Source organism: Neolamprologus multifasciatus, chromosome 23 (genome assembly GCF_963576455.1).
Source record: "Neolamprologus multifasciatus chromosome 23, fNeoMul1.2, whole genome shotgun sequence".
Lineage (NCBI taxonomy): Eukaryota > Metazoa > Chordata > Actinopteri > Cichliformes > Cichlidae > Neolamprologus > Neolamprologus multifasciatus.
The window spans coordinates 31,052,344-31,079,369 of record NC_140460.1 but is presented as its reverse complement, the minus strand read 5'-3'; the positions used below and the strand labels follow the sequence as shown (position 1 = coordinate 31,079,369).

Below are 27,026 nucleotides of genomic sequence, written 5' to 3'. Positions count from 1 at the left end.
TTTAAAGGTTTAAGACTTGAGAATTACTTGGGATTACTTAGAGTCACAGCAACGGTCACTTCAAGGCGCTTTATATTGTAAGGTAAAGACACTATAATATTAGGGAGAAAACCCCAACAATCAGTAGATCTACAAAGAGCAAACATATGGCGACAGTGGGAAGAAAAACCTTTTAAGAGGAAGAAACCACTGGCAGAACCAGACTGAGAGAGGAGCAGCCATCTGCCATGACTGGTTGAGAGGGAGGAGAGGGAGGGAAAATGGTGCAAAGTGGTGTATAAACTCAAACTCAGAGAGTGAAACAAGGTGAGTGAAGGAATATTACAATGTAACTACAAGAGGATTCAGGGTCACCTGATCAAGCGTTAACTAAAAGTAGAGGGTGTGTGTTTCCTGATCCCAAACTGAGAGCTGGTTCAACAGAGGAGAGGCCTGAAAGGTGAAGGCTCTGCCTCCCATTCTACCTTTAAATACCCCAAGAACACCCGTCTACCCCAAGTCAGCCTGCAGACTGAGAGCGAAGTGCTCTGTCAGGTTGGATATGGTACTGTGAGGTCTTTAAGATGGGGCCTTGAAAACTGACACAGCAACAATTGTAACAATCTTAAGTGTTATCGTTAACTGCAGCAGCAGCTGAAAAGGTCACAGATCAAAGTCTATATCTCACTCTCACTTGCCTGGAACATGTTGACCTGGTGACCTGCTCAAAATTTCCTTTTCTAGCCTCTGAATCACTGACATCTCCACGTGATCATCTGATAACTGCAGAGAGAAGGTAAGGTGATTGTAAATGATAAATAATTCAATTCAATTCAATTCAATTCAATTTTATTTATATAGCGCCAAATCACAACAAATGTCGCCTCAAGGCGCTTCATAGATACAGAGAAAAACCCAACAATCATATGACCCCCTATGAGCAAGCACTTTGGCGACAGTGGGAAGGAAAAACTCCCTTTTAACAGGAAGAAACCTCCGGCAGAACCAGGCTCAGGGAGGGGCGGCCATCTGCTGCGACCGGTTGGGGTGAGAGAAGGAAGACAGGATAAAGACATGCTGTGGAAGAGAGACAGAGATTAATAACAGATACGATTCAATACAGAGAGGTCTGTTAATACATAGTGAGTGAGAAAGGTGACTGGAAAGGAAAAACTCAATGCATCATGGGAATCCCCCGGCAGCCTACATCTATTGCAGCATAACTAAGGGAGGATTCAGGGTCACCTGGTCCAGCCCTAACTATATGCTTTAGCAAAAAGGAAGGTTTTAAGCCTAATCTTAAAAGTAGAGATAGTGTCTGTCTCCTGAATCCAAACTGGAAGCTGGTTCCACAGAAGAGGGGCCTGAAAACTGAAGGCTCTCCCTCCCATTCTACTTTTAAATACTCTAGGAACAACAAGTAGGCCTGCAGAGCGAGAGCGAAGTGCTCTAATAGGGTGATATGGTACTACAAGGTCATTAAGATAAGATGGGGCCTGATTATTTAAGACCTTGTATGTGAGGAGCAGGATTTTGAATTCAATTCTGGATTTAACAGGAAGCCAATGAAGGGAAGCCAAAACAGGAGAAATATGCTCTCTCTTTCTAGTCCCTGTCAGTACTCTTGCTGCAGCATTTTGGATTAACTGAAGGCTTTTCAGTGAGTTTTTTGGACATCCTGATAATAATGAATTGCAGTAGTCTAGCCTGGAAGTAATAAATGCATGAACTAGTTTTTCAGCGTCACTCTGAGACAGGATATTTCTAATTTTAGAGATGTTGCGCAAATGGAAGAACGCAGTCTTACATATTTGTTTAATATGTGCGTTGAAGGACATATCCTGGTCAAAAATGACTCCAAGGTTCCTCACAGTGTTACTGGAGGCCAAGGTAATGCCATCCAGAGTAAGAATCTGGTTAGATACCATATTTCTAAGCTTTTCAGTGCCGAGTACAATGACCTCAGTTTTATCTGAATAAAAGAATAGAACCAAATAAAAGAACCAGAAACAGTAAAACCTTAAAATCCGATTTCTTTTTTGTATTTGGTTGTACGTAGACTGTCCCCTGGTACTGCACTGTGAAATGTAAGAGAAACATTGCAAATGTGTACAACCCAAGTCCAAAAAAGTTGGGACACTATGCAAAATTCCAAATCAAAACTGAATGCAGGGATTTGAAAATCTGATAAACCCACAAATAAGGCCTAGGAGATGAAAGGAAAGAACTGTAGATGAAAGGAAAGAACTGTTGTATAACCAGGAAAAAAAATAAGCCAAATTGAGTAAAGTGTGAAAAAATAATGAAGCTTTATTAAAAAGGACTCAACTCATAGACGCCTAAGCTGCTGTTTCAGCCAAACAATGGGTCAGCCACAAATTTAAAATGTCCTGAAAAGTAAAGGAGATGGTTCCACAAGTGAAAGAAATATGCTTCTGTTGCCAGCAGAGCTACTCACTAGGAGCTTAAAAACAAGACTAATCTCAGTTAACACTCCAGGAGAATGTGTGGGAGAAGAATGCTCTTCTGTTCCTGTCTGATAAAGGATTCTAGCTGCTCAACAGTGCTGGGTCTTCTCTGTTGTTGTTTTCAAAGCCATGCTGTAGTTGCAGTATGCAGTTTAGCATTGTCCTGCAGACATGCATTTTAAAAAGAAGTCACCTGGATGGCAGCAAAATGCATTGACAGTCCCTTTCCAGATGTGCAAGCTGCAAGGCATTAACGCACCCCTACACCATCAGGGATGCAGGATCTTCAACTTAGCTCTGATAACAAGCTGGATGGTCCTCACTCTGGAGGACACGGTCCATGTTTTCCAAAAGAATTGACATTTGTCTGACAACAGAGCAGTTTTCCACTTCAGTTCACTTTGGGCAAGAGATAACCTTTAATCTGCATTTGAACTGTGTTCACAGACAGTGATGTCTCAAAGTGTTCCAGGACCCATGCAATGATTTCCACGATAGAATCATGTCTGCTTTAAATGCTGTGCAATAATCAAAGGCATCCAGTGCTGATATTTCTTGCACATAGAGATTTCCCCAGAAACGTGCTGACGTTTTCAAATTTCTATGTTGAGCAAAATTCTTCTGAAATCATTTCATTATTTATAGTTGCAGGGTTTTTTTTTTTTTTTTGGGGGGGGGGGGGGGATCTCTGCCTGTTTTAACTTCTCAGAGACTCTCTAAAATGCTATTTTTATATCCAGTCATGTTACTGGCATGTTGCCAATTAGATGTCGCCAAAGTGCTTGCTCATAGGGGGTCATATGATTGTTGGGTTTTTCTCTGTATCTATGAAGCACCTTGAGGCGACTTTTTTTGTGATTTGGTGCTATATAAATAAAATTGAATTGAATTGAATTGAATTGAATAGATGCAAAATGCTCCTCCAGCTGTTTCTTTTTAGTACCATTTAATTTTCCAGCCTTTTGCTATTGCCAGATTTATATATATGCATATATATATTTCACACCTCCGTGAATCGCAACCTTATCGTTGTGGAGGGGTTTGTGTGTCCCAGGGATCCCAGGTGTAACCCTGGAGAGTTACTAAGGGTTTTAGTGTGTTATGAGTGGTGTTAGTATTTTGAGTTCACTGTTAAGTTTTATTAAGTTAAATTATTTTGTTGAGAATTAATAAAATAGAAGATGTCTATAATGTCCTGATGGTCCTTGAAGTATACAGGGGGAAGTACCGCCTCCTGCCGTTCACTGCGTAGCAGCTACGGATATCAGGAAAGAGGAAGAAAAGTCCGTTTTTTCCTAGTGGAAAGCGTGGTTGCTTTTATTCAGTCGGATTGTACGGTGGAAATAAACTATCTGGAAATTGTTGTTAACCAGAAAGGAGTTTGTTACTGCTCAGATTCTTCTGGGTGAGTTAATTTGTTGTGAACAAGAATATTGTGAGTTTAAGCCACTAATGATGACATGCTAGTGTCTATCGCGGCTATTGCTATTAGCCATGTGGCTGTACATGTGTGATTGTAAGGATTAAACTGTATGTTAGAGTTTGTTAGCTTCTTATGACGATGCATGTAAAGATTGTAAGTTATATGTATGCTGTAGATGTTGATATGTTCCCATATCAATCCTTAATTGTGTTCATTGTGAGATGAATACAGTTTAAAGAAAATGGGGTTATGTTTCTTTGTAGTTGTGCTACAACGCTGCACCATCGCCATTTTGAAGCTCCAGGAGAGCCCATTTTATTGGTTACTTTGGTAAGAAGTTATCATTGTCTGTTTTGGAATATTCTGTCATTCTTTCTGTATACTGGAAAGGTAAAATGCAAATTTGTTAGTATGTATGAACGAAACATAAGAAAGGATATATGTATAAATGACTAAATATAGATTTTTGAATGTTATTCTGACTGTGTTATACAGGTCAGGTTTTTTACTTGGGAGTACAGTTCAGTGATGATCCAGTCCAAAGATGGCGAGCCACCCCTCCAGGATCCTTGAGATGATTGTTTTAAGAAGAGAACTAAATTCTTTGGACGAATCGTGAACTGTACAAACTCTACTTAAGTGGTAGGACAGATTTGCACTTCATTCCTCCTTTGCACATCCTGCAAGGAGAATCCTCATTGCTGGACTCACACTTAAGGGTGTCGGCTGACACAAGAGAGAGACTGAGTCAAATCCCCCGGGGGTGTGTGTGTTTTGTTTATTATTTTCCGTGACTTGGGCCCAATTTTTCCTTTCATGTACTGTTATTGTTTTCATTGTATGTATGTGAGATTCTTTAATTGTGAATACAAACTGATCAAACCAAGTTCTCTGAGCGTTTCATTAGTCATCCACTCTGCTCCAGTAGTCGAACCTCAGCTATTGGCCCAACACACAGGTAACCATTTAAATCTGTATCCCAAGTGTTGAAAGGGGTGTTACACAGGGGCTATGTTGTCTGGGGGCTTTTGCCCCCTGGTAGGGTCTCCCATGGCAAATTGGTCCTGGGTGAGGGACCAGACAAAGAGCGATTCAGAAGACCCTTATGAAAAGAACACCGAGGGAGCAGTTTACCCTGCCCGGGATAGGGTTACCGGGGCCCCGCCCTGGAGCCAGGCCCGGGGAGGGTGCCCGAGGGCGAGCGTCTGGTGGCCGGGCCTTAGTCCATGGGGCCCGGCCGGGCACAGCCCGAAGAGGAGACATGGGCCCATCCTCCCGCAGGCCCACCACCCGCAGGCCCACCACCCGCAGGCCCACCACCCGCAGGAGGCGCCATGGGGGTCGAGTGCATTGTGTGCCGGGTGGCGGCCAGGAGCGGAGGCCCTGGCGGACTGACCCCCGGCTGCCAAGACTGGCAATAGGGACATGGAGTGTCACCTCTCTGGTGGGGAAGGAGCCTGAGTTAGTGCATGAGGTTGAGAGGTACCGGCTAGATATAGTTGGGCTCACCTCTACGCATGGCTTGGGCTCTGGAACCAGTCTCCTGGAGAGGGGCTGGACTCTGTCTCAGTCTGAAGTTGCCCCTGGTGAGAGGCGGCGGGCTGGGGTGGGTATTCTAATATCCCCTCGGCTTGCTGCCGGTACGTTGGGGTTTTTCCCGGTGGACGAGAGGGTTTGTTCCCTGCGCCTTAGGGTCGGGGAACGGGTCCTGACTGTCATCTGCGCTTATGCGCCGAGTGGCAGTTCGGAGTACCCAGCCTTCTTAGAGTCCCTGGGGGGGGTGCTGGAAGGTGCTCCACCTGGAGACTCTGTTGTCCTGCTGGGAGACTTCAATGCTCACGTGGGTAACGACAGCAAGACTTGGAGGGGCGTGATTGGGAGGAACGGCCTCCCTGATCTGAACCCGAGCGGTGCTTTGTTATTGGACTTCTGTGCTAATCACAGTTTGGCCATAACGAACACCTTGTTCGAACATAAGAGTGTCCATAAGTGCACGTGGCACCAGGACGCTCTAGGCCGTAGGTCGATGATCGATTTTGTAATCGTATCACCAGACCTGCGACCATATGTTCTGGACACTCAGGTAAAGAGAGGGGCTGAGCTGTCAACTGATCACCACCTGGTGGTGAGTTGGATCAGGTGGCGGGGGAGGACGCTGGACAGACCTGGTGCACCTAAACGCGTAGTGAGGGTGTGCTGGGAACAACTAGCAGAGGCCCCAGTCCGCGAGATCTTCAACGCACACCTCCGGCAGAGCTTCAACAGCATTCCGAGGGAGGCAAGGGACATTGAGTCCGAATGGGCCATGTTCAGCGTCGCCATTGCCGAAGCTGCTGCATTGAGCTGCGGCCGCAAGGTGGTTGGTGCCTGCCGTGGTGGTAATCCCTGAACCAAATGGTGGACACCAGAGGTGAAGGGAGCCACCAGGCTGAAGAAGGAGTCCTATCGGGCTTGGTTAGCCTGTGGGACTCCGGAGGCAGCCGACAGGTATCGACAGGCCAAGCGGAATGCGGCTCGGGCAGTGGCTGAAGCAAAAACTCGGGTGTGGGAGGAGTTCGGAGAGGCCATGGAAAAAGACTTTCGGACTGCCTCGAAGAGATTCTGGCAAACCGTCAGGCGTCTCAGGATGTGAAAGCGGTGCTCTACCTGCACTGTGTACAGTGCTGGCGGAGCGCTGCTGACGTCGACTGAGAAAATTGTCAGGCGGTGGAAGGAATACTTTGAGGACCTCCTTAATCCCACTGACGCGTCTTCCGAGGAGGAAGCAGAGTCTGGGGATGAGGGGAATGACCCGCCAATTTCTGGGGGTGAGGTCACTGAGGCAGTTAAACAACTCCTTGGTGGCAGAGCCCCTGGTGTTGATGAGGTCCGCCCCGAGTTCCTGAAGGCTCTGGATGTTGTAGGGCTGTCTTGCTTGAAACGCCTCTGCAATGTTGCGTGGAGATCAGGGGCAGTACCCCTGGACTGGCAGACCGGGGTGGTAGTCCCCATCTTTAAGAAGGGGGACCGGAGGGTGTGTTCCAACTACAGGGGGATCACACTCCTCAGCCTCCCCGGGAAAGTCTATGCCAGGGTGCTGGAAAGGAGAGTTCGTCCGCTAGTCGAACCTCGGATACAGGAGGAACAATGCGGTTTTCGTCCTGGTCGCGGAACACTGGACCAGCTCTTCATCCTCTCGAGGATACTTGAGGGTGCATGGGAGTTTGCCCAACCAGTCTACATGTGTTTTGTGGACTTGGAGAAGGCATTCGACCGTGTCCCTCGGGGTGTCCTGTGGGAGGTGTTGCGGGAGTATGGGGTGTCTGGCCCATTGCTACGGGCCATTCGATCCCTGTACAACTGTTGCAAGAGCTTGGTTCGCATTGCCGGCAATAAGTCGGACTCGTTCCCGGTGGGTGATGGGCTCCGCCAGGGCTGCCCTTTGTCACCGGTTCTGTTCATAATTATTATGGACAGGATTTCTAGGCGCAGCCAAGTGGCAGAGGGCTTTCGCTTTGGTGGCCTCAGAGTCTCATCTCTGATTTTTGCGGATGATGTGGTTCTGTTGGCTTCATCGGGTGAGGGCCTCCAGCTCGCACTGGAGCGGTTCGCAGCCGAGTGTGAAGCAGCAGGAATGAGGATCAGCACCTCCAAATCTGAGGCCATGGTTCTCAGCCGGAAAAGGGTGGAGTGCCCACTCCGGGTCGGGGATGAGTTCCTGCCCCAAGTGGAGGAGTTCAAGTATCTCGGGGTCTTGTTCGCGAGTGATGGGAGAAGGGAGCCGGAGATCAACAGACGGATTGGGGCTGCAGCTGCAGTAATGCAGACGCTGCACCGGTCCATCGTGGTGAAGAGGGAGCTGAGTGTAAAAGCGAAGCTCTCAATTTACCGGTCGATCTACGTCCCTACCCTCACCTATGGTCACGAGCTGTGGGTAGTGACCGAAAGAACGAGATCACGGATACAAGCGGCGGAAATGAGCTTCCTCCGAAGGGTGGCTGGCCTCTCCCTTAGAGATAGGGTGAGAAGTTCGGCCATCCGGGAGGGGCTCAGAGTAGAGCCGCTGCTGCTCCACATCGAAAGGAGCCAGCTGAGGTGGTTTGGGCATGTGGTAAGGATGCCTCCTGGGGTTGGTGTTCCGGGCATGTCCCACTGGGAGGAGGCCCCGGGGCAGACCCAGGACACGCTGGAGAGATTATATCTCTCGGCTGGCCTGGGAACGCCTTGGTGTTCCCCTGGATAAGCTGGAGGAGGTGGCTGGGGAGAGGGAGGTCTGGGCCTCTTTGCTTAGGCTGCTGCCCCCGCGACCCGGCCTCGGATAAAAGCGGATGAAGATGGATGGATGGATGGATGGATATATATATATATATATATATATATATATTAGTCAATAAGCGAGAACAAATGGGAAGTGAAAGGGATTGCTATGCTATTCTTCATACATACTCTTTCCTGGCAGAAATAAAGCTACAAGCTCAGGCATGACTTTTTTTCATTAAGTTAACAACTTGTTTTTCCTCAGAACTAATGAGGTGTGAAATTTGCATATTAAAGCAATATTGTTGATTATTCATCAGCAACTTGAAATTAAGTGGGTGATTACACATGATGGGAATGCTGGTTGACTAATACCAATATTACTCATGAGGAAGTGGTTATCTAGAAACAGGTTCGAGTTTTACTCGAAATGCTACACAAAGTTAAAAAGGGGGGGTGGGATGTAAACCACAAGTTTACTGAAACCTAAAAGCAAATGTTCCTAAACATCATTCAACCACAAAAGACACACTGTAAAAATGCAGAGTGGTGTATAACACAGTTCAGAATAATCCTTATTTATATTATATAGGCCTTGATGCAGCACCTCACCCACTTTTAGCTCTTCTCCCTCCAAGGCCACCCCTGCTTTAATCCAGTTTCCTTTTGATTCACTTTTTCTTGTAAAGCAAATAAAGGTGGGTGGGGGATTGGGGCTTCTGTGACTTATATCTCATGTTAAGCCTATGATCTCTGTTGACATTATGCAGATTCAAGAGTAGGAACAGTCTGAAACTAAGTGTGACGTAACGTTTCTCTTACAGGAATTACTTGTGGACACACTGACCGCATTACAGTGTTTGCAATTTTGGTCGTATTTAATATAAGCATAAACATGGGCTAGTAAAATAAAATCAAAGCTAATAAACACCACTTAGAGCTAATAAGTTCCAAATAAACGGAGACAGGGCTGAAAATGCAAGATCAACTGCCAAGAATCTGCCCTGCATTTTGCTACGAGCTACCAACCAGGAAATGCAAAATGATCTTACTTCACCTGTGACAAAATAAGAACCAGGAATCTTGACAGTCTATTTTTGTCTTCGTGTTCCCACCAAAACTGAAATGAAAACACACGGCTATAGCCTGTTTGAAAATAAGTGGTTTTCCCCAAAACTTTAAATGGAAATTCTGGGCCTCACAGTCTTTGAACCACAGGCCACACTGTTGTCGTTTCTGCCTGTACTTTCAACCAAACACAACTTTTCCCACACGTTCAGATGTGAAAGAGGTTAGACCTCAAAATCCTGAGTTGTTGTCATTTCCTGGTAATTACTCAGCTTGAGCTTCCTTTTAGCTTTTATCTGCTGCTGCTGCTTTTGTCTCCCTATTCCACTCCGAACCTCATATCGAGGTTTCTGATTTGTGAGTCAAGCTCGCTGCCTCCTGTGCTTTAATTTTCCTCCAGCATGTGAGAAATCAGATCAGTCTTCTAGTCCTACTAGCTGTGGATCAGTATCGTTTGTAATTCTACCCACCATCCTTCGGGCAAGCCCACAGCACTACGATGCCACTATCTGGAATTAGCAATCTATAAAACACAAACACAAAGTAAACACACATGGGAGCTTCTTCCTTCCTTCCTCTGACCTAATTGAAACACAACAAGAAGAGATTATCAAATTAACCATACAGGGCTAATTAATCAGTTTTCAATTTTGCAGAATAAACTTAGTTAAGGCTAATGTGTTCCTGATGTCTGGTCTGCTGACTGGATGTTAGCCGTTTGTTGTTGGGACATTAACTAACAGAACACATGGTGGAATACAGGTAATTATAAAGGGAAATGGCATTCCTATCAAGTGGTATCAAATAATGTGAGCTTTCAGTGATGACAGTGTGGGTCTGACTCATGAATTCATTTATTATTGGTTGACGTTTGTAGATCGAGGACTTGGTTGTGATGTGCCTGACTGCTAATTAGTGTGTTTCTAGTAATTAAACCATGTCTTATGTACTATCATTAAATCAAGTTGGTATACACACTGACTGCTGATGTTTTAATGGAACATTATTATATATTGTGGTTCCAAATGTCCTAAAAATGAAAGTACTGTGTTAATGGCTTGGTTCCACTGTGTTGTCCACATTGGCCACCATGGAAAAATGTAATCCCCCGGCAAACATGCTAGTGGTAGTGTGATGGCCTTCGGCTGCTTTACTGCTTTTGGATAGCTGTTTTTACTTAATAAATTAAAGCAACATTGAAAAATTGCAATTTGTTATTTATTTGGGTTAGCTCTGGCTAATATGAAAATTTGTTTAGCAATGTAAAACATTTAAGTTTGATAAATATGCCCCCCCCCCCCCCCCAAAAAAAAAAAAAAAAGAAGAAGAAGAAGAAGAAGAAAAAGAGAAACCTGGATGGGGCAGATATTTTTTCTCAGCACTGTACCAGTGTTTCCTGTTCTGACTTGTTCAAATATTATTCACATTTTCTGGGCAGTAGCACCTCTCATTTAGGACAAAGCTGCAGCAGATCAAGTGCTCTTCTGCCATTACCCAGCTAAGAATAAATTAGCAACACAGTATGTTGGTTAGCACTGTTACATGATGGCAAAAAGGTTCTTATTTAAATAGTTGGGGCCTTGTTGTGTAAAGTTATTCACCCATGCTTGCATACGTTTTGGCCCAAAGCAGGAGCGATCTTTTTCCATTTGCATTCCACAATTCATTTGGGTGCACGCTGAAATATTACCTTCAAAAGCAAACATTAGTTAAATGGCCTTTGGAGTGTCTAAGAATAAATTTAAATGAATAATCACACATTTCAATAAAATACACCGGTTTTTGTCTCAAATCTGAGGCAAAGGCTCAATGTAGGACTTGCAGAATTTTCCAAAATATGTTAAAGATTTTTGCACTCGTTCTCAGGCTGTATTTAGTCTGCCTCAGTGGTTTCAACTTGGTTAAACACACGTTTGAACAGGCCTCAGGGGTAGAGTAGCCCAATAAAATCACTGTGGCCCCTCAATTGAATTCTATTGATAAACTGTAACTATGAGTTAGATTAAACCATATAATTTGGTAATGAAAACTTGCAAACTCGATTTAGTAATTTACTTCACAGTTGTTTAGTACTTCTGCAGTGATCATGGGCCTGTGCAGGTCAGACTTTTTCCCTCTCAAACAAGGGCATTCATCTACCCGCTTTGTCCTGATCGTCTTCTGCTTTACCAGGACAGATATTTTAGCACCTTTATAACATAGCATATATGGTTGTACGTTGCATCCAAAAGTAAGAGAGCTGATCATAAACAAAGCAGACAGTCTTGGTATCTAGTTTGAGCTGCCATATTTGACTCTGTTGTCTACATCTGGAACCCATCCACATACTGTATATAAAAAGTGTGTGTGTGTGTGTGTGTGTGTGTGTGTGTGTGTGTGAGAAAAGTTACAAATCTGGTTGCTCAGAATACTTGGTAGATGAGATGTTTATTTACACAAGCCATAAAACACACACACAAGCTTGTGCGCTCAGTGCATTCAATTTCATCTACAGTACTTAATTACAGAAAAATCCAGGTAGGTAGCATTCAGGTTTGACATTACATTTGCTGTCTGTCACACAAGCTGATACATATCACAGGCACACTGACGCAAAGACTCACATACACACGCTCATTCTCAAAATCACAAGAGAACACAATGGCATTAGCGCACACAGAAAGAACACATTACCACTGACAGGAAGCAGTAAGTCTCTGTCGTAAACACTGAACATATTGAGCCTGAGCTAAGAATCAACAACATACCAGCAGAGGCAATAAACTGCAGATTTTAACAACACAACGGGCAATTCTCACACTGATGCTCACTGAATCTCCTGGCCTTTACCACACATTTCTGTGAACATTTTTCCACTTTGTACTCATTTGAGCACCAAACTATTTCAATTCCTAAACCCAGTCACGTCAGTGGGAGAGTTTTCCCTTTTTTTGAGAGATAATGGCAGGAGAGCAGGCAGAAGTTTGCAGTAGCTTCATTTTATTCCCGGATTCCACATTTTATTAGGGTTCCTTTAAAAGAAAGATATTGTGTAATTCAACCACATATAACTTTTTATCCCACTGAAAGTCTGCAAAAAAAACAAAACAAAAAAAAACAAAGTGGAGAATACTACCCACTTTTTCCAGGAAAATCAGTAGTCATCTGATTTCAGCTGCTTTGCTAAAAGTGACATCACTGTTGTGTAATGGTGGGTGGCTGATCAGTAAAGCACGTGACCTGTGTAGGCTAACTGCAAAATGACTAATGCAGGGTACAATTTTTAAGGACCTGAAAGGAAACTTACATTGGAAACCTTTGCTCTACCAGCTGAATTTCTAAGAGGATCTTAGCTGTGAGCCCTAATTTAAAAAGATGTCTTGTTTCAACACCAGACTGTTACTGTAGGAGACACCACCCCCTCTACAATGTCTTAATTTTATATGAGCAAGTCAAGTTGCCATATTAGGCTACTTGAGTTACAGTAAAGTTTTATTTAACTGTATTTCAGTCAGAACCACTATAGTCAAAAGTTATGGAAGGGGATTAGGGCTACAGGAAAAAAACAAAAAACAAAAAAATTGGGACATCTTTTTTTTTTTTTTAAATTTCTCAGAATTCCGACTTTTTTCTCAGAACTCTGGGGGAGAAAAAAAAGACCTCCCCGCTGTTTTACCCCCAATGCCCTTATCCTCTTCTGTAAAAAGTTTTATGCATAAATTAGAAAATGTGTGTCAACGTTAGATAGAAAGAACTTTGAGAAGCACAGAAAAACTGCTTGTGTGAATGAGGCAAGTTTATAACATTTAAATGGACAGTTTTTTTCTACCTGAACACTCAAAGCACCTTTCCATTTAAAGTTACAGTCGTTCCACACTATAAAAATAAAGATAAATTCAAAGAAATCATTAAACGCCCCAAACTATGAAATTCATGTCCATGAGAAGTTCTGAACACAACTGTTTATGGAAAGCTAGAAGACGACCCCAAATAGGACATAGCAAACACAAATAAAACAAAAATCACATCATCGGCTTAGAAGGTGGAGTTGGGTAGAGATGAGTTGGATACATAGCAACTTTAGCCAGACTAAAACCCAATAAATGGCGTGGCGCGGTACATATTCGCCAAACAGGTGTGTAAAAGGGTATCATCTCAAACCAGCTGATGTAGATGTAGGGCTAAAGCTCAAGACTTCAGATATTTGTTGTGTAAATATTTATAATGAAAACTTTGAGACAGCATTTATAAGTGGCCACTGCATATTCTTTGCATTGTGCATAAAGATGCATTTGCACGTGTATTTAGTGAACTGCTGCCAATAACTGTTTGCCATTAGTGATAAATACTGAATGTAATCAGCCATTTCTTTACAAATCACACAGCTGACATAATTTAATCTACAGTATTATTTAAGGCAGAAAAGGTAAGTTTATGCTATAATAGTTAACATATAAACCTACCTAGTCTGGAAAATTAACTTGATCACATTATTTTTAATTATTTTGTCATTAATAAGACCCATTTTAAAAAGTACCCTAAGTTCATAAAGTGCATCAAAAGCATTACAATAACAGCCACGTGTCATGAGATTATTGATCCGCTTTTCCTTAACAGTTTAAGAAGCTTAAATCAAAATACAGCTGCATTTGCACATGAAAACCTTGTTGTTAATAACATGGTAGTGTATCCTGTATACTACACACTATACATAAAAAATAAATACTGTAGCTCTCTACCTTTTTTGGTTAAAAGATACCTTAATCTAAGACTCTGTAGGCATCCTGCCCTTTGACTTTTCTAACATCAATCTGGCAGCCTAGATTAAAGTACGAGGTTTAGACTCTCAGGGTTGATAAGAGAAGTATCATAATACCAGTGATCAATATTTGTAACGTACGTGCAGATTGTCTATGACATCACTGCCAAACTTTGGATATTTCCTTTCCCATCAGCAGCCATTTTTCTTTCATTCATAAAGAATGCAAGTCATGAGGGAGACAAAATCTCCGGAGAAGTCCGTGTGCATTTAGCTGAAATGCTAGAAGTGTATGGAAATGCCCAGTAATTGGCAAGAGACGGCCCGAAACTGATAAAGCTGCTTAGAAGTTCTTATCAGCTTGATGGCATGGACCATTACCCAAAAGAAACACTGCTGTGACCCAGCAAACTTCTGCAGCTTGGGTGCTCAGGTAGGACAGCGCACAGTCTACTTTCATGTCCAGTAAACATAAATATCAAGTGATGGCAAAGCACTGCTGCAGTCACATATTTTTTACTGAATCAATCAGCGTTGGCCGAGACAGTTCTAGTTTGGCATTTTCTTTAGCCAGCGAGGATTTAAACACAGATCCCCTCTGGGCTATCAGGGTGGACTGGCAGACAAAGGTCCAGCAAAAGTGCTGAACACCAGGGGAGAGTAGGATGAAGACCCAGGGGTCAACGATGGAGTTGACGGAGATGAAGCGGAGAGCAATCAGGTCTGAGGGGTGATCATTCTCGCCATTGTAGTTGATGTACACTCGAATCTGAGGGAGGAAAGAGGAAGCAAGGAGTGAGGATAGAGAGATTATGAAGATTCCAAGGTACAATCTCAAAGCGAACATCATGAGAGAAAGGCACACCACAGCTAGCATCCTGGTTCCAAATCAAACATTAAGCCTTTAATAGTAAACCATCACATAAAGACAGTTTGATATAGGGGGCTGAATTTGCCTTAATTTTAATTTAATGCTGCCTGCATGTGGAAGAGGTTTGGAATCATCTTGACAGTGAACAGTGCAAAAGCCAGCCAACATCCAAAGAAGAAATTACAAGAAAGCCAATGTTGTAGAATAAAAGTGGTAAAAAAATACTACGAATGTTCATGTTTCATGTTTTTGCTGTAGCTAGCAAAATCACATCCGCTTATACTAGCCCATTTATTTATTTATCTATGCAGAATCTGTGGCTCTACTATATATTGATTATTTTGATTATTGAGGAAATACTGTTGGGACATCTAAGAAACTGGAGACTTTTTCTTTGTTTCTCTTCCAGTGAGATTAGCATGATAGCAATCTACCAACAGCGAAAATGTTGCTGGCGAGTGGACTAGTGCGAGTGCTGTAAATTTTTAAAAAGGTGGAGAAATGGTCTCCACTTACACAAGAGGCTGAGGATAGAAGCCCAGATCTAAACTAGATTACATAATAACCAATGATAATTTGGGCTCAGTTTATCTTACAACCTGATCCTATTGTGCATAGTTTTAATTGTTTCGGTTTTAGTCTGCATAACTGATTTCTCAAAAATAAATAGCACTACAATTTATCCCTAGTAATGCACACACCAGATATTTTTACTAACTAATGTTCTACATCAGGAAGAATATTTGAATTTCTTGCAACTCCCAAATATGGGCTCTCATGCTTACAGCCATTCAATCAGTTTACAGACAAAAATAACAATAAAATCAAAGTATGCTTACATATTTCAGTTTTTTTAGCTCATCCTACCAATAATTCAAGAAATCTCCACCATTTTCAAAGCACATAGATACTTCGGGCCGTTTGGATAAGACCAAATATTAAAAATGAAACTCCGTACTTTCTAACCTAAAAAACAAACTAAAATCACACTCTAAGACACTCTTGTGATAGTTCATGATGTACTCGTGTCCCCCCCGTGTTTTAGGACATAAATTTTCCTTTTTTGTTTTTTTTATGTTCCAGGATATAAAGTTCCCTCCTTTAACTTTGTTTGCATGAAAAAGATTTCTCAGGCCAATCACATATCTACTGATATAGTTAACTACTTGGTTAGGGTTAGGTAATAATAAGCAGTTTGGTTAGCTGTACATGGTCTGGATAAAAATCCTCTCTAAAGAGTCTCAAACATATGATCTGCAGGTAGGAAACATGCTTCCAACTGAAGCACTTTTTAAACTCGACTGAGTTCAAATTCAGATCTTTTCCGTTTTTGTAAGCTCACCATATGATTTTTATCTGCCTCGGTCTACAACCTCCAACCTTGTTCAAAAGTCAAAATCAAAGAAAGGTAGTAGAAAAATTGATGTATTATAAAGTACTTGAGCTTTTAAATACAGCTGTTTTCATTAGCACCCTTAGGCCAAGAATGAGCATCAAATTACACTGATTAGTTCCTCCTTTGCAGCTGGAATGTCAGTGAAATCAGCCACTGCCTTTATTGGCAGGAAGAAGCAGTAAATTCCCTCAGCACATAACCACAAGGTTGAGAACCAGCATGTTAATACAATCCATGGAAGCTGTGACTAGTCTGCAGGTTTAGAAATGACTGCTACTCTCTCTCGGGGATCGAGGGGAACAATATACAGTTAAAAGGATCAAATAACAAGAAACAATAACCTCCTAATATTTTATATTTTTGCTCACTGTATTCCCTAACAGTGCTTCTCTTATTCACTTCCTGTCCTCCACCCACCCTTTTCTCTTTCTCTGAAATTCCTTTTTTTTATTGCTATCTGCAAGTTTTTATTTACTTTCCACTCTACATTTGTGTTGGCACCTATGAGAGCACTCAATTTATCACCTGGAAATAAGGAGTAATTTGCATGAAAAGGTGTAAGAAAAATCAGCATGTATTTCAAAAATACAAATGATGAAGGAACAATGTGAACAACCTTGGAATAAAACACAAAATGTGCCTTTTGCGTGTTCTGTTCTTTAAGTGCAAACCCCAGTGCCATTTTAAACAAAGCCAGATGGGATCATTACTCTGATTAGTGACAGCCTTCACCATGTGTGAGAAACGAGAATGCGAGGAGACAGAAGTCAGACTTTCACCGTGAGCCCACGTTTCTCTCACAGCACCAACAGGAAGTATATTAATAAAAGCGGTGTTGTGAGTCTTTGAGGGTATTGATCAGAGAACTAATGTCATCTGTTTTAGTTTCATTTCGAAGAGCAAAATGTTACACAGCCACAGTGTATGCTGAGCAGATACTGAGTCAGAGGTGGTGACATTATTAATTTTGCCCTCATGTTATCGTGTTACTTATTAATGTTGGCTAGCGTTTTCAATTTTTAATGCGATCACAGATAACCACATCATCTGTCCACGATTTCATATCCGCAGAAAAATGTAATATGATCTTGCCATGTGGCTGTGTGTATTTGATATCCTGACTGTGGTCTCACATTGCAATCTGGACACCCAAGAGTAAATACAGTATATCATTGTGTCCTTGGGAATCTCACAACCATTTTGCAAACATGAAAAACCTTAAATATTTATTCAAGCCCCACCTTCTTGAACTACAGTCATTATTAGAGAACTGCTCAGTGATGACAGTCACAACATCAGATGTTATCAGTGAAAAAGGTAGCAGTTTTATCACTTGGCTTGAATGCTAACGTATGACTCTACTTTGAAGGCAAACCTCCATCTTCAATGTGTGCTGCACTTGATAATTTGCACTAACATTCGGCTAGTATTTGCAGGCCAACATGAAAAACTACAGGCAACTATGGCAATCTGCTAGGAACCAAAGCAATGAAGCTTTTGGTGCAACTACTTCTTTGCATCAAACTTCACCCAAGCGACCGCCAAAAACTTCTAGACACCATCGTCAACCAGTCAGGAAGCACATTTTTACATAGCAACCATGGGCTGTATCACGTCCTATATGGTGGGCAACTCTTGTTCTTGTGCATGTGATGTCATTTAAGAGGTAAAATACATCCTCCTCTGTCCATACAATATTACAAGAAAGAGAATTATACTTGATGCTTTTAAAATAAGGGACTATCTCGCTCTCTGTAAGATCACTTTGTGTGCCTCTAGACTGATATGTGGTAAAAAGTTTTCTACATATTCCTGTGGGTTATTGTGACCATTCTGTAGAAATATGAAGACAGGAGAGGACAGGAGACATGACTGTGACAGCTACAAGTAAGTGATTTATAAATACAGATGTTATTCGTTAAAAGAATAATATGTTTGAAACTAATGTTATGAAGACTTCAGCGAGCGGTGGTAAAAAGTCTGATGACTCAGCCATTTAAAATTGTTGCCGCATAATAGCTGAACATGACTAACGTGAAGATGCAGTCTGTCCAACAGAATCACCAACTTTTTTTCTATTAAAAAAATACAGAATAGGTTTGCATCTAAATAAAGCCATCAAGTCACCATAATCATACACCCTAACTAATCAGGTTTGCATGGTAAAATTAGCAGTTTTGTCAATGTAGTCTGGTGGAGTTCAAGAGTTTGACTTCTTGTTAAGAAGCGCCATCTGAAACCAGGAAAAGCACTGAAAATGTTCAACATATAACATACATTTAAACTGATATCAACACATGTAAGTTTACTTTCTTGCTAGAAGGCAATACTGCATCATTGATGGTGTTAAAAAAAGACTACTATGGGTAACACGTAATTAAAGCGGATTATCCCCAACTAAGTGAAAACTATTTACTCAGAGAATATGATAAAAATCTTTAAATGGTTCTACGGACTGAAAAAAGGCAACCCAGTTCTGGCGATATACATAATCAAATACATATTTTTATTTTATCTCTCTCCAGTAAAAATGAAACCACCAAAATTTGACTCTTCATTTATTTGGAATTTAGCAAACTTACAAATGTAGTTGTTAAATTTTAGTTGCCTGTTGAGGCAGTGAAGAAACCTGATCTCAGTGTCTTGTACCTGCCTACAGAATTCTACATCTGGCTGCAGTTGTCTGATAGTTGATTCTCATTAACACAATTAGAAGCTATCAAAATGTTCAGTTTTACGGCATCCTGTGATGATTATGTTCCTCATTAGTGTTAAAGACATTTTTTAAAAGTCCTGTGTATGAATAGCTTATGTTACAAAAGCACTAGAAATTTTAAGTGAGTGGATGTGTGACAATTTGAGGGATTTACATAACGATCAAACAATAACTTAAATGAATAATACTCCTTGAGGAACACTCTCTGAAGGGCTCTGCTTGTAAGAACACGGTTCATAAAGTGGCTTCCGCCTTGGCGTCGTCTGCTTTTTATATTGTGGCTGATATTAAGTTAAGTATAATGCACAACTTGGCAGACACTGCAGAGCTGAAGGTTATGACTCGGTATTTCCGGTCAGAGCTGAGAAGCAACAGCACACGGGATGGCACTTTGGCACATAACCGATGTCTGCAACAAAGTGCATGGCATCATATTCTGCTGGGAAAGCTACTCGTTTAGCATTTAAAGAACAAAGTGACGCTTAGGAAATCAAATTTTTCTCATATGTCTACTTTGTAAAGATGCTAAGCTAGTCAGAAATATCCTATAACAAAGTCTAACAACATAGAGGTTTTGTTTTTGGTGTTTTACTACCATCCCCTGAGCAATCATCACAGATGTTGTTACATTTGTGATGTTGTTACAAGTGACATTTCTAATGGCACTTGGAAAGACAGACACTCCTGATCTTCTCATTACAGCCTGAATCCAAATTGCTTTCTGATGACATTACTGATAAAATCTTAAAGGTTGCTTCCAGTTACCAAGCATACTGCAAGTGAAGCCTGCTGTTTGGGATGATAACTTGACCTTAAAACATAACTTCTCTTCGATTTTTTTTTTTTTTGGGGGGGGGGGTCGGGTGGGGTTGGATTGTAGTCTTGGACATTTCATTATCTACTCACTATTTAAATAAAACTTGAGTATAATAATAATGACAACGTTTATGTGTTAGTCCCCGTAGGGAAATTATTCCTCTGCATTTAACCCATTCACCCAGTGAAGCAGTGGGCAGCCACCAGTGTAGGGACAGTACCTTGCTCAGGGGTACTTCAGGGTAGCTGTTCAGTGGATTTGAACCCCCAACCTTCCAATCATGGGGCAACCACTTTACCTACTGAGCTATCCCTAAATATGTGAATCAATATGTGATGGAAGAAATCATTAGGAAAAATATAGCTTGGGATCATAAATAGCTTTATAAATATCTTGGATTTATTTATTTTTAATTTAATAATTTCGTAATTCAGAGTTGTGGCAATGCAGAAGCCTGGCCAAGCTGTAATAAAACCTTTCACATAGGAAGTGGCATGTGCTGTGCTGCGCTCTGAAACCCAGTCTTTTCTATGGCTTGTGCCATGCAGTTTCCTGCTGTTTTGAGCAAAGCATAGCATAAGTTTGTCGGGCAGGAAGCACTTGTGGAGGCGTGGCTCAACACAAATTTCTGGCTGATCATTCAACATAGCCGTTAGTGCAGCGCATGCTGGAAAACACCCTGAAAAACTCGCCAGTCTATTTTATTCATGCATCCATCCATGCATCTATCCATTCATTATCTTCCGCTTATCCTTATCGGGGATAACTGTTTCAGACACAATTTCTCTGCTGTAGCTGCTTAGCGGCAAAGTGCCTAAAGATACCAAAGTTTTCTGATATGTAGACAAAACACTGGTTTATCCCTTGAGTTACGCAGTTTTGTATGCTTGAATGATTCACAGGCCAGTGTTACGTGGCTTAACAAAAAAAACAAAAACAAAACAAGACAACAAAAAAAAGTTAAAAAAGAAAAGATGTGAATATTTTAGCAAGCCCCTGTACACAAACTGAAGTGCATCATCTCTGGCTTTAAAATAGGCAGCAGCTTTACAAAGGCACTACAGAAATTCCTGTCTACATATTGGCATCAAAGCAACCGATAATCTACTGCAATGTTTATGAGTATTGCATTTCCACCACGTGTCCACAGAGAAACGGTTACATTTGCATATGTATCAGACTTCACACAATAAACAGTATTGGCTGTGGGTGACATTTTGACATACATCTGATAAGATAGCAGTTTTTCAGCAACCAGGCTAAAAAAAACAAAACAAAAAACAGTTTTATCTTTCAATCAGTACTCGAGATCAGATAAGCTGAAAAGAGACACATATACATGAGTTGCATATCAGTCAAACCGCTAAGCCAGTACTTCGCTTTCCTTTTGTAAATACCTAAACATTGTCTCTAATTTTGTATAAGTGGAACGTGGTTTGTGTTCTAAGAGGTCTGAAATAGTGGTAGTGTAGTATTAAGGTAATGTGACACAGTGTGAACCTAATAACAAGTACTCTAACCAAAATATCACTATCACCAAAGTGTATAAAGGATATAAAGTGTCCAAAAAGACTAGCCTGTAAGCCTGCATGACCAACAATGTAGCACAAAAACTGCAGTGAAAATTGTAGGCATTGAAGAAAAAAAAATGTATTTATTTATTTATTTATTTTGTCTACGGAAGGAGGCGTTGACCCTTCCTATTGGTCCCCACTCGCTGCTGTGATTAAGTGGGAGAAGGGACATATTTAGTAGGGGTGCAACGATACTCGTATCGATATTGAACCGTTTGATACAGTGCTTTCGGTTCGGTACGCATATGTATCGAACAATACAAAATTTTTAATTTACTTTATCAACTTTTCTTCTGACGATGCTTTCTGTGTTGAGCGCTCGGTGGATCTGCGTTCGACTACTCCGGCTAGGCTGCACTGTGGAGCGCAGATCCACTGAGAGCAGCGCAAGCTAGCTAGACAGAAGCAAAGCTAGTTGCAACATGGCAAATTGAACCTCCCCCACCCTCATTCAGATCTGGCGTTTGGAACTATTTTGGTCTTCATGTGAAGTATGACCCTGAAGGTAAGCCCGTCATGGACAAAAGTAAAACAGTATGTGGGATGTGCCAGCAATGCTCAATTACATTGGTGGGAACTAGTGCGTTAGCGCAGTTAGCTTGTTAACGTGTTGACGCCGTCCAGCCGCACGCACGGGGCGATCCGCAGTAGCTCATTAACGGAGATTTGCCGTGTTGTGGCGTTAACGTCATTTCAACGAGATTAACGCTGACAGCACTAGTGGGAACACAACGAATATGACGGCACATTTACTCCGACATCATCCTAGTGCAAAGACAAGTGGAAGCAGACAAAAAAAACAAGCACGAATGCTACAAACTTTAGCCGAGTCATTTAGACAGCCGTTAGCACATGATTCTCCTTATGGGGACCTGATATGTTTAATATGCTGCTGAGAATATAGCCCAGAAGAAGCGTATAGTATAGCTTTTATTTTGGAAAGAGACATTTCTCTGTAATAAACTCTCTTTTCCAAAGATGAGTGATTCCTCGATCAGATAGATTTATTTATTTATTTATTTTTATTATTTTGTTGTTTCAGCAACATTACATTTAAAAACTGTACTCTTGAGTTAAAATATATATTTATAATTTTAATAAATGACAAATTAAAAAAGCATGAACATTTTTTGTATCGAAAAAATATCGAACCGAACCGAACCGTGAATTTTGTGTATCGTTGCACCCCTAATATTTAGGGATGGGGGGAAAAGGACCCCAGTGCCCATCTGACCCCACCACAGAGAAAAAAAACACCCGCCCTAACATTCAGTTAACTCCCAGACTACATAAGACAATAAACAACATGGTTAAGTCCATCCTCCACCTCTGGTAGATTCATCCACCTGTAGAGTGGTCTCCTCAAAAGAAGAGACAAAAAAAACCTGAATTGGCCATGAATGGCTCCCACGGATTCAGTTCAGCCCAAACAAACTGATGAACAAAGGTCATTTGCAGAACAACACTCCATTGTCACTTACCACTAGTGGTAGTGTACAGATGATAAAGATAACGGTCATGACGACCATCATGATCAGATGCTCCACCTCCTCTGACATGGACAGAAGCTTGCGCTCACTGTTGGATCTCATTGTGGACATCGCTGTGCCATTTCTCCTCCGGCGCTGGTACATCCTATACAGCTGGTACACCACAAAGGCGTTACACACTACAATGGCCACCACGAGCACCAGCATAATAGTGGCATACAGAATGGCATAGGCTTTGTTCTGTGGTTTCACTGCATTCATGTCAATGAAGCACCATGTGCCCGGGCAGTATTGTACATATCTCCCAAATCCAGCAAAAGGGAGGAGACAGAATATTGTGCACAACAAAAACACCAGCAATATTGTGATGTATGCACTCTTCTTGGTGACATGCCGGCTGTACAGGTAGGGGTACCCAATGGCAAAGCATCTTTCTAGCGCTGTAGAGAAGAGGAGCAACATGGTAGCCAGGCTGAAGAAGGTCATACTGGCACCAAAGTATGAACACAAGCTGCAAGTTTTAGGCCTCATACCAATCAGGGTTAAGTTGCGCGAGTATGAAAGCAGCACCAACGGGCTGATCAAACAGGTTCCAGTCAAGTCCGTAACCACCAATGATGTGATGAGGATGTGGAACAAGCTGCGCTGCCACGTGCCTCCACTCCTTACGTTCCTGCGTCGCCGTATTTCCAAGATCACCAGGGCAGCTACGTTTCCAAAGATGCCTATAGCAAACATGGAGGCGCTGATCAGGGGGTTCACAGGAGGGTTAATGTGGTGCTTGAAGTGGCATGTATCGTTGTCTACATCTATCCTTGAGCAGTTGCTTTCACCCATCCTGTTAAACCAAAAAGAGGAAAAGAGATCTGTGAGACTTAGTCTTGACAACAAATTTTTCAGTAACAAATTCAGTTAGATTAAAAACATTGTTGTATGTAACATGTTACAAAGTTACAAAGTAACGTGATTACAAAGTAACGTGATTACAAAGTAACGTGATTACAAAGTAACGTGATTACAAAGTAACGCTTGACTGTAATCATATTAGAGTTTTCTATAATGCAGTAAAGTAAATTACTGTACCGACTGCATTATAAGGCTAACACAACTTCAGCTCTTTGCAAGCACCTGCACAGACAGCATGCAAACACAAATCTAGCCAAGAACCCAGAGTGATGATAAAGCCGAGTCCATGTTGACTCCAGCACAGTAACCAGGCCCCGAATTTCCACACTGATGGGCCATCAGCTTGCAGCCTCCATTTCTACCTGTTCTTGTTTCTAAAATAGAATTACTGTGGCGATTCTACTTTAATTTTTAGGCTGGTTTTCATCTTTGTTTGGCTTTGTGTTTATAAGTAAAATGTAATTATGTTTTACAGAGTAATGAGAAAGTAATATGCCAAGCAGTCAAATTACTTTCTCCGGCATCTAATTTCATTCCATAGTGCATTCTTTTAAGTCGAGTAAAGAGGAATGTGTAATGCAAGTGTAATACATTGCAAGAAAGGCACTTTCATACACATATTATGTAAAGAACTCAAGAGATTGGTTCTCCAGAGCTATGTAGCCCTAAAAAGACCACTTATCAGTGAAGCTAAGCAGAAGAAAGGCTTCAATTTGATAGGGAGTGTAAATATTGGTCTCTACACCAGTAGAAAAAAAGTCACGTGGTCTAATGAGCCCAGTTTTACCCTGTTCCAGGGTAATCGGAACATCAGGGTAAGAAATGAGACATATCATGAGCCCATCATGCATAGTGCTTATTTTACAAACCTGTGGAGGCAGTGTTATGATCTGAGGTTACTTCATGCGCCCAGAAAAAAAAATAGGTCAGATGATTACCTAAATATGCTTAATGATTTTTCCATGAATTCATTTCTTTCTTCCCTGATTGTGCGGCTATATCCCGAAAGCTACACACTATCCTTTTAAATTGTGAAAGAGTAGTTCGGGGGGCACAAGACATCATTTTCACATACTGTGGCCACCACTGACTCCGGACCTTCACACCTCTCAGAATCTTTGGGATGTCCATGTGTGTCCATGTGACATCATAAAAGCTAAAGTCAGGTCAATGATATAATAGAGTGTATGATGACAAATAAAATCAAAGAGCATGATAGATTCCCCTCCAGAGAAAAACAAACATGCTACATAACTCAACTACGCCCAGTCATAGTCATCTTTCATGTTTGCAGTTGCTCATGTGTTTTGTGGGTGAAACCGAACTGCTGGCAGTTGAAGACAGACTCAAGTCTATGCAAAGGAAAAACTAGAGGCCTACAAATCTCTTATCCAGGACTTTTAATACAAAGATTTGTTGATTTATGTGTGTAATGTAAATGATAAAATACTGGCTTTAACAACAGAGCAATATCATAAAATATACTGAGCTAACAGAAGTAATGCATGCAGCTCCAGCAGGTGTCTCAAACTCTGTGTCACAGTTGTGGCTTAATAAGACAAGAAAGAAATCATGTTTTCCTGTACTAAACCACTCGACAACCGCATTAAAACTGTTGGTTTTAATGTTCATTTTGACATGATGAGGGAACATGAACCTCAACACATGATCTTCACTGCCAAGCAAATTGAATTCTGACTCAGCTTTAGGGAATGCTCTATGAGCGCTACGTTCCAGCAGTTTCAAAATAACTTTCATTTGTTTAACTTCCGCTCACTGGTCCAAGAAAATCCAGTGTTGGCTGCCAAGTATATTTACTGGTGTCATTTAAATTCACACCATTTTGACTGAAGCCAATAACGCTGATAACACATGGCGCACACTTGATGTTTGTAGGACTTTGACCTTACTGACCGCACGCATGCTGTGCGCAAAAGAAGATTTTCTTTTCCCCCATTTCTCCTTTTTTACATTTGCAAAAATTCCACTAGTATATCTTTTGGAATTGTGAAACTCAAAGTTGTTCCTCTTTATCCTCAGCAGTTAAGAGATATCAGCTGACAGGCAGAAAATCAGAAAGCGTATCTCAAGGTTTTACACAGTTACTTTTACAACAGCTGTGCTGATTTTTCAAAGTCTACGTCTGCACTAATATTGCACATTTGCGCCGTTTGCATGACTTTCTGTGGGTGTGAATGCCTTCACTTCTATTTTAAAACGTTGCGAAAATTCTGGAAAACTGTGACTTTATTAATTAACACGCTTTAATGAAAACAAACAAGCCGGCTTCCGTTTAATTTAATATCGATGACTTCTTGTAAACAAGGCAGGTCTGCTGTCTGGTTTCAAAGTATTTATTTAATTGGTAAAAATGATGTTTGAAGCATGTGACGAAGGCTTTCAGTTACATCATTCACACTCAAGAAAACAACGGGACTGTCCCTCACAGAAGCAACACACATCCAAAAAAATTAAGTTCTCACCTGCTTTTTGACTTCCCTTCACTAGTGTAGAAGTTTGTCGTTTATCAATGTCCCAGTCGAGTCGCAATGCAGGCAAAAAATCAAGAAAATACCCACCGTATATTCCCGCTTCTTTCACTCTGGATTCAAGGTAAGTTGGTGTGAGAGCGAGGCGCGCGCTGCTGTGAGAGTCAGGCATGCGTGGACCCGGGTAAAGGGAATCGTGCGGTGACGTCACAATCAAAAGGTCCACCCACGCAGTGAATGCGTGCCCGTGCAAGCCTTACCTTAAAAATACTGTTAAATAGCGCTCACTGTGAGTTCAGCTGCAGAACATCTTCGTTCAGTTTGTCTGTCAAACTGCAGTCACATGACGGGGATATATAATGTAGCTTCACTTTGGTAAGAATGACAACCGATCACTCCTAAGTTAAAGAAAGTACCACAGAAGCGAATTATCAACATTGTTTGTAACATTATATGTCTTTATTTTCGGAAATGCTGCATTATACTAACAAATAGGTTATTTAATGAAGAAGGGGTTTCACACTAGCATTCAACTGGCTTACAATGTTTTTAGAAACATGGCCACTCTCCAGATTGTACACAAGACTTTTAAATGCGACAAGCAGCTATTTTGGGATACTATGTTAATTCTTCTTTTTTTAAACAAACAGCTGTAGCACTAATGTGAGGTAATTATATAAAAATGTAATCTGCTCCCTTTCTTTCTGAAGTCCCTAAAGCAATATTTCATTAAACAACTAAAAACACCCTCACATGTACATGGCATTATTATTCATGGTGAGTTCCCAACACTAAAAACAGAAAGAAAAGTTATAGCATGGACTGTTTCCTGTCTGATAAAATGACGTGTGTGTG

The 27,026-nt window shown here is 41.5% G+C and overlaps 1 protein-coding gene and 1 long non-coding RNA gene across 2 annotated transcripts; one reads left to right on the top strand and one right to left on the bottom strand.

Annotated features, from left to right (window-relative positions):
• The first annotated feature begins 3,923 nt into the window (after nt 1-3,923).
• On the top strand, nt 3,924-4,882 carry LOC146491982 (uncharacterized). The gene is made up of 2 exons (XR_014872363.1): nt 3,924-4,200; nt 4,366-4,882. It is a non-coding gene; the product is annotated as an uncharacterized LOC146491982 (long non-coding RNA).
• A 5,679-nt stretch (nt 4,883-10,561) lies between these two features.
• On the bottom strand, nt 10,562-26,338 carry ptger2a (prostaglandin E receptor 2a (subtype EP2)). The gene is made up of 3 exons (XM_085151394.1): nt 26,166-26,338; nt 22,768-23,614; nt 10,562-14,681 (listed from the first exon to the last, which is right to left on the bottom strand). Exons 2-3 carry the CDS (start codon nt 23,611-23,613, stop codon nt 14,418-14,420), a joined length of 1,110 nt encoding a protein of 369 aa, XP_085007520.1. The 5' UTR covers nt 23,614; nt 26,166-26,338; the 3' UTR covers nt 10,562-14,417.
• Nucleotides 26,339-27,026: the final 688 nt, after the last annotated feature.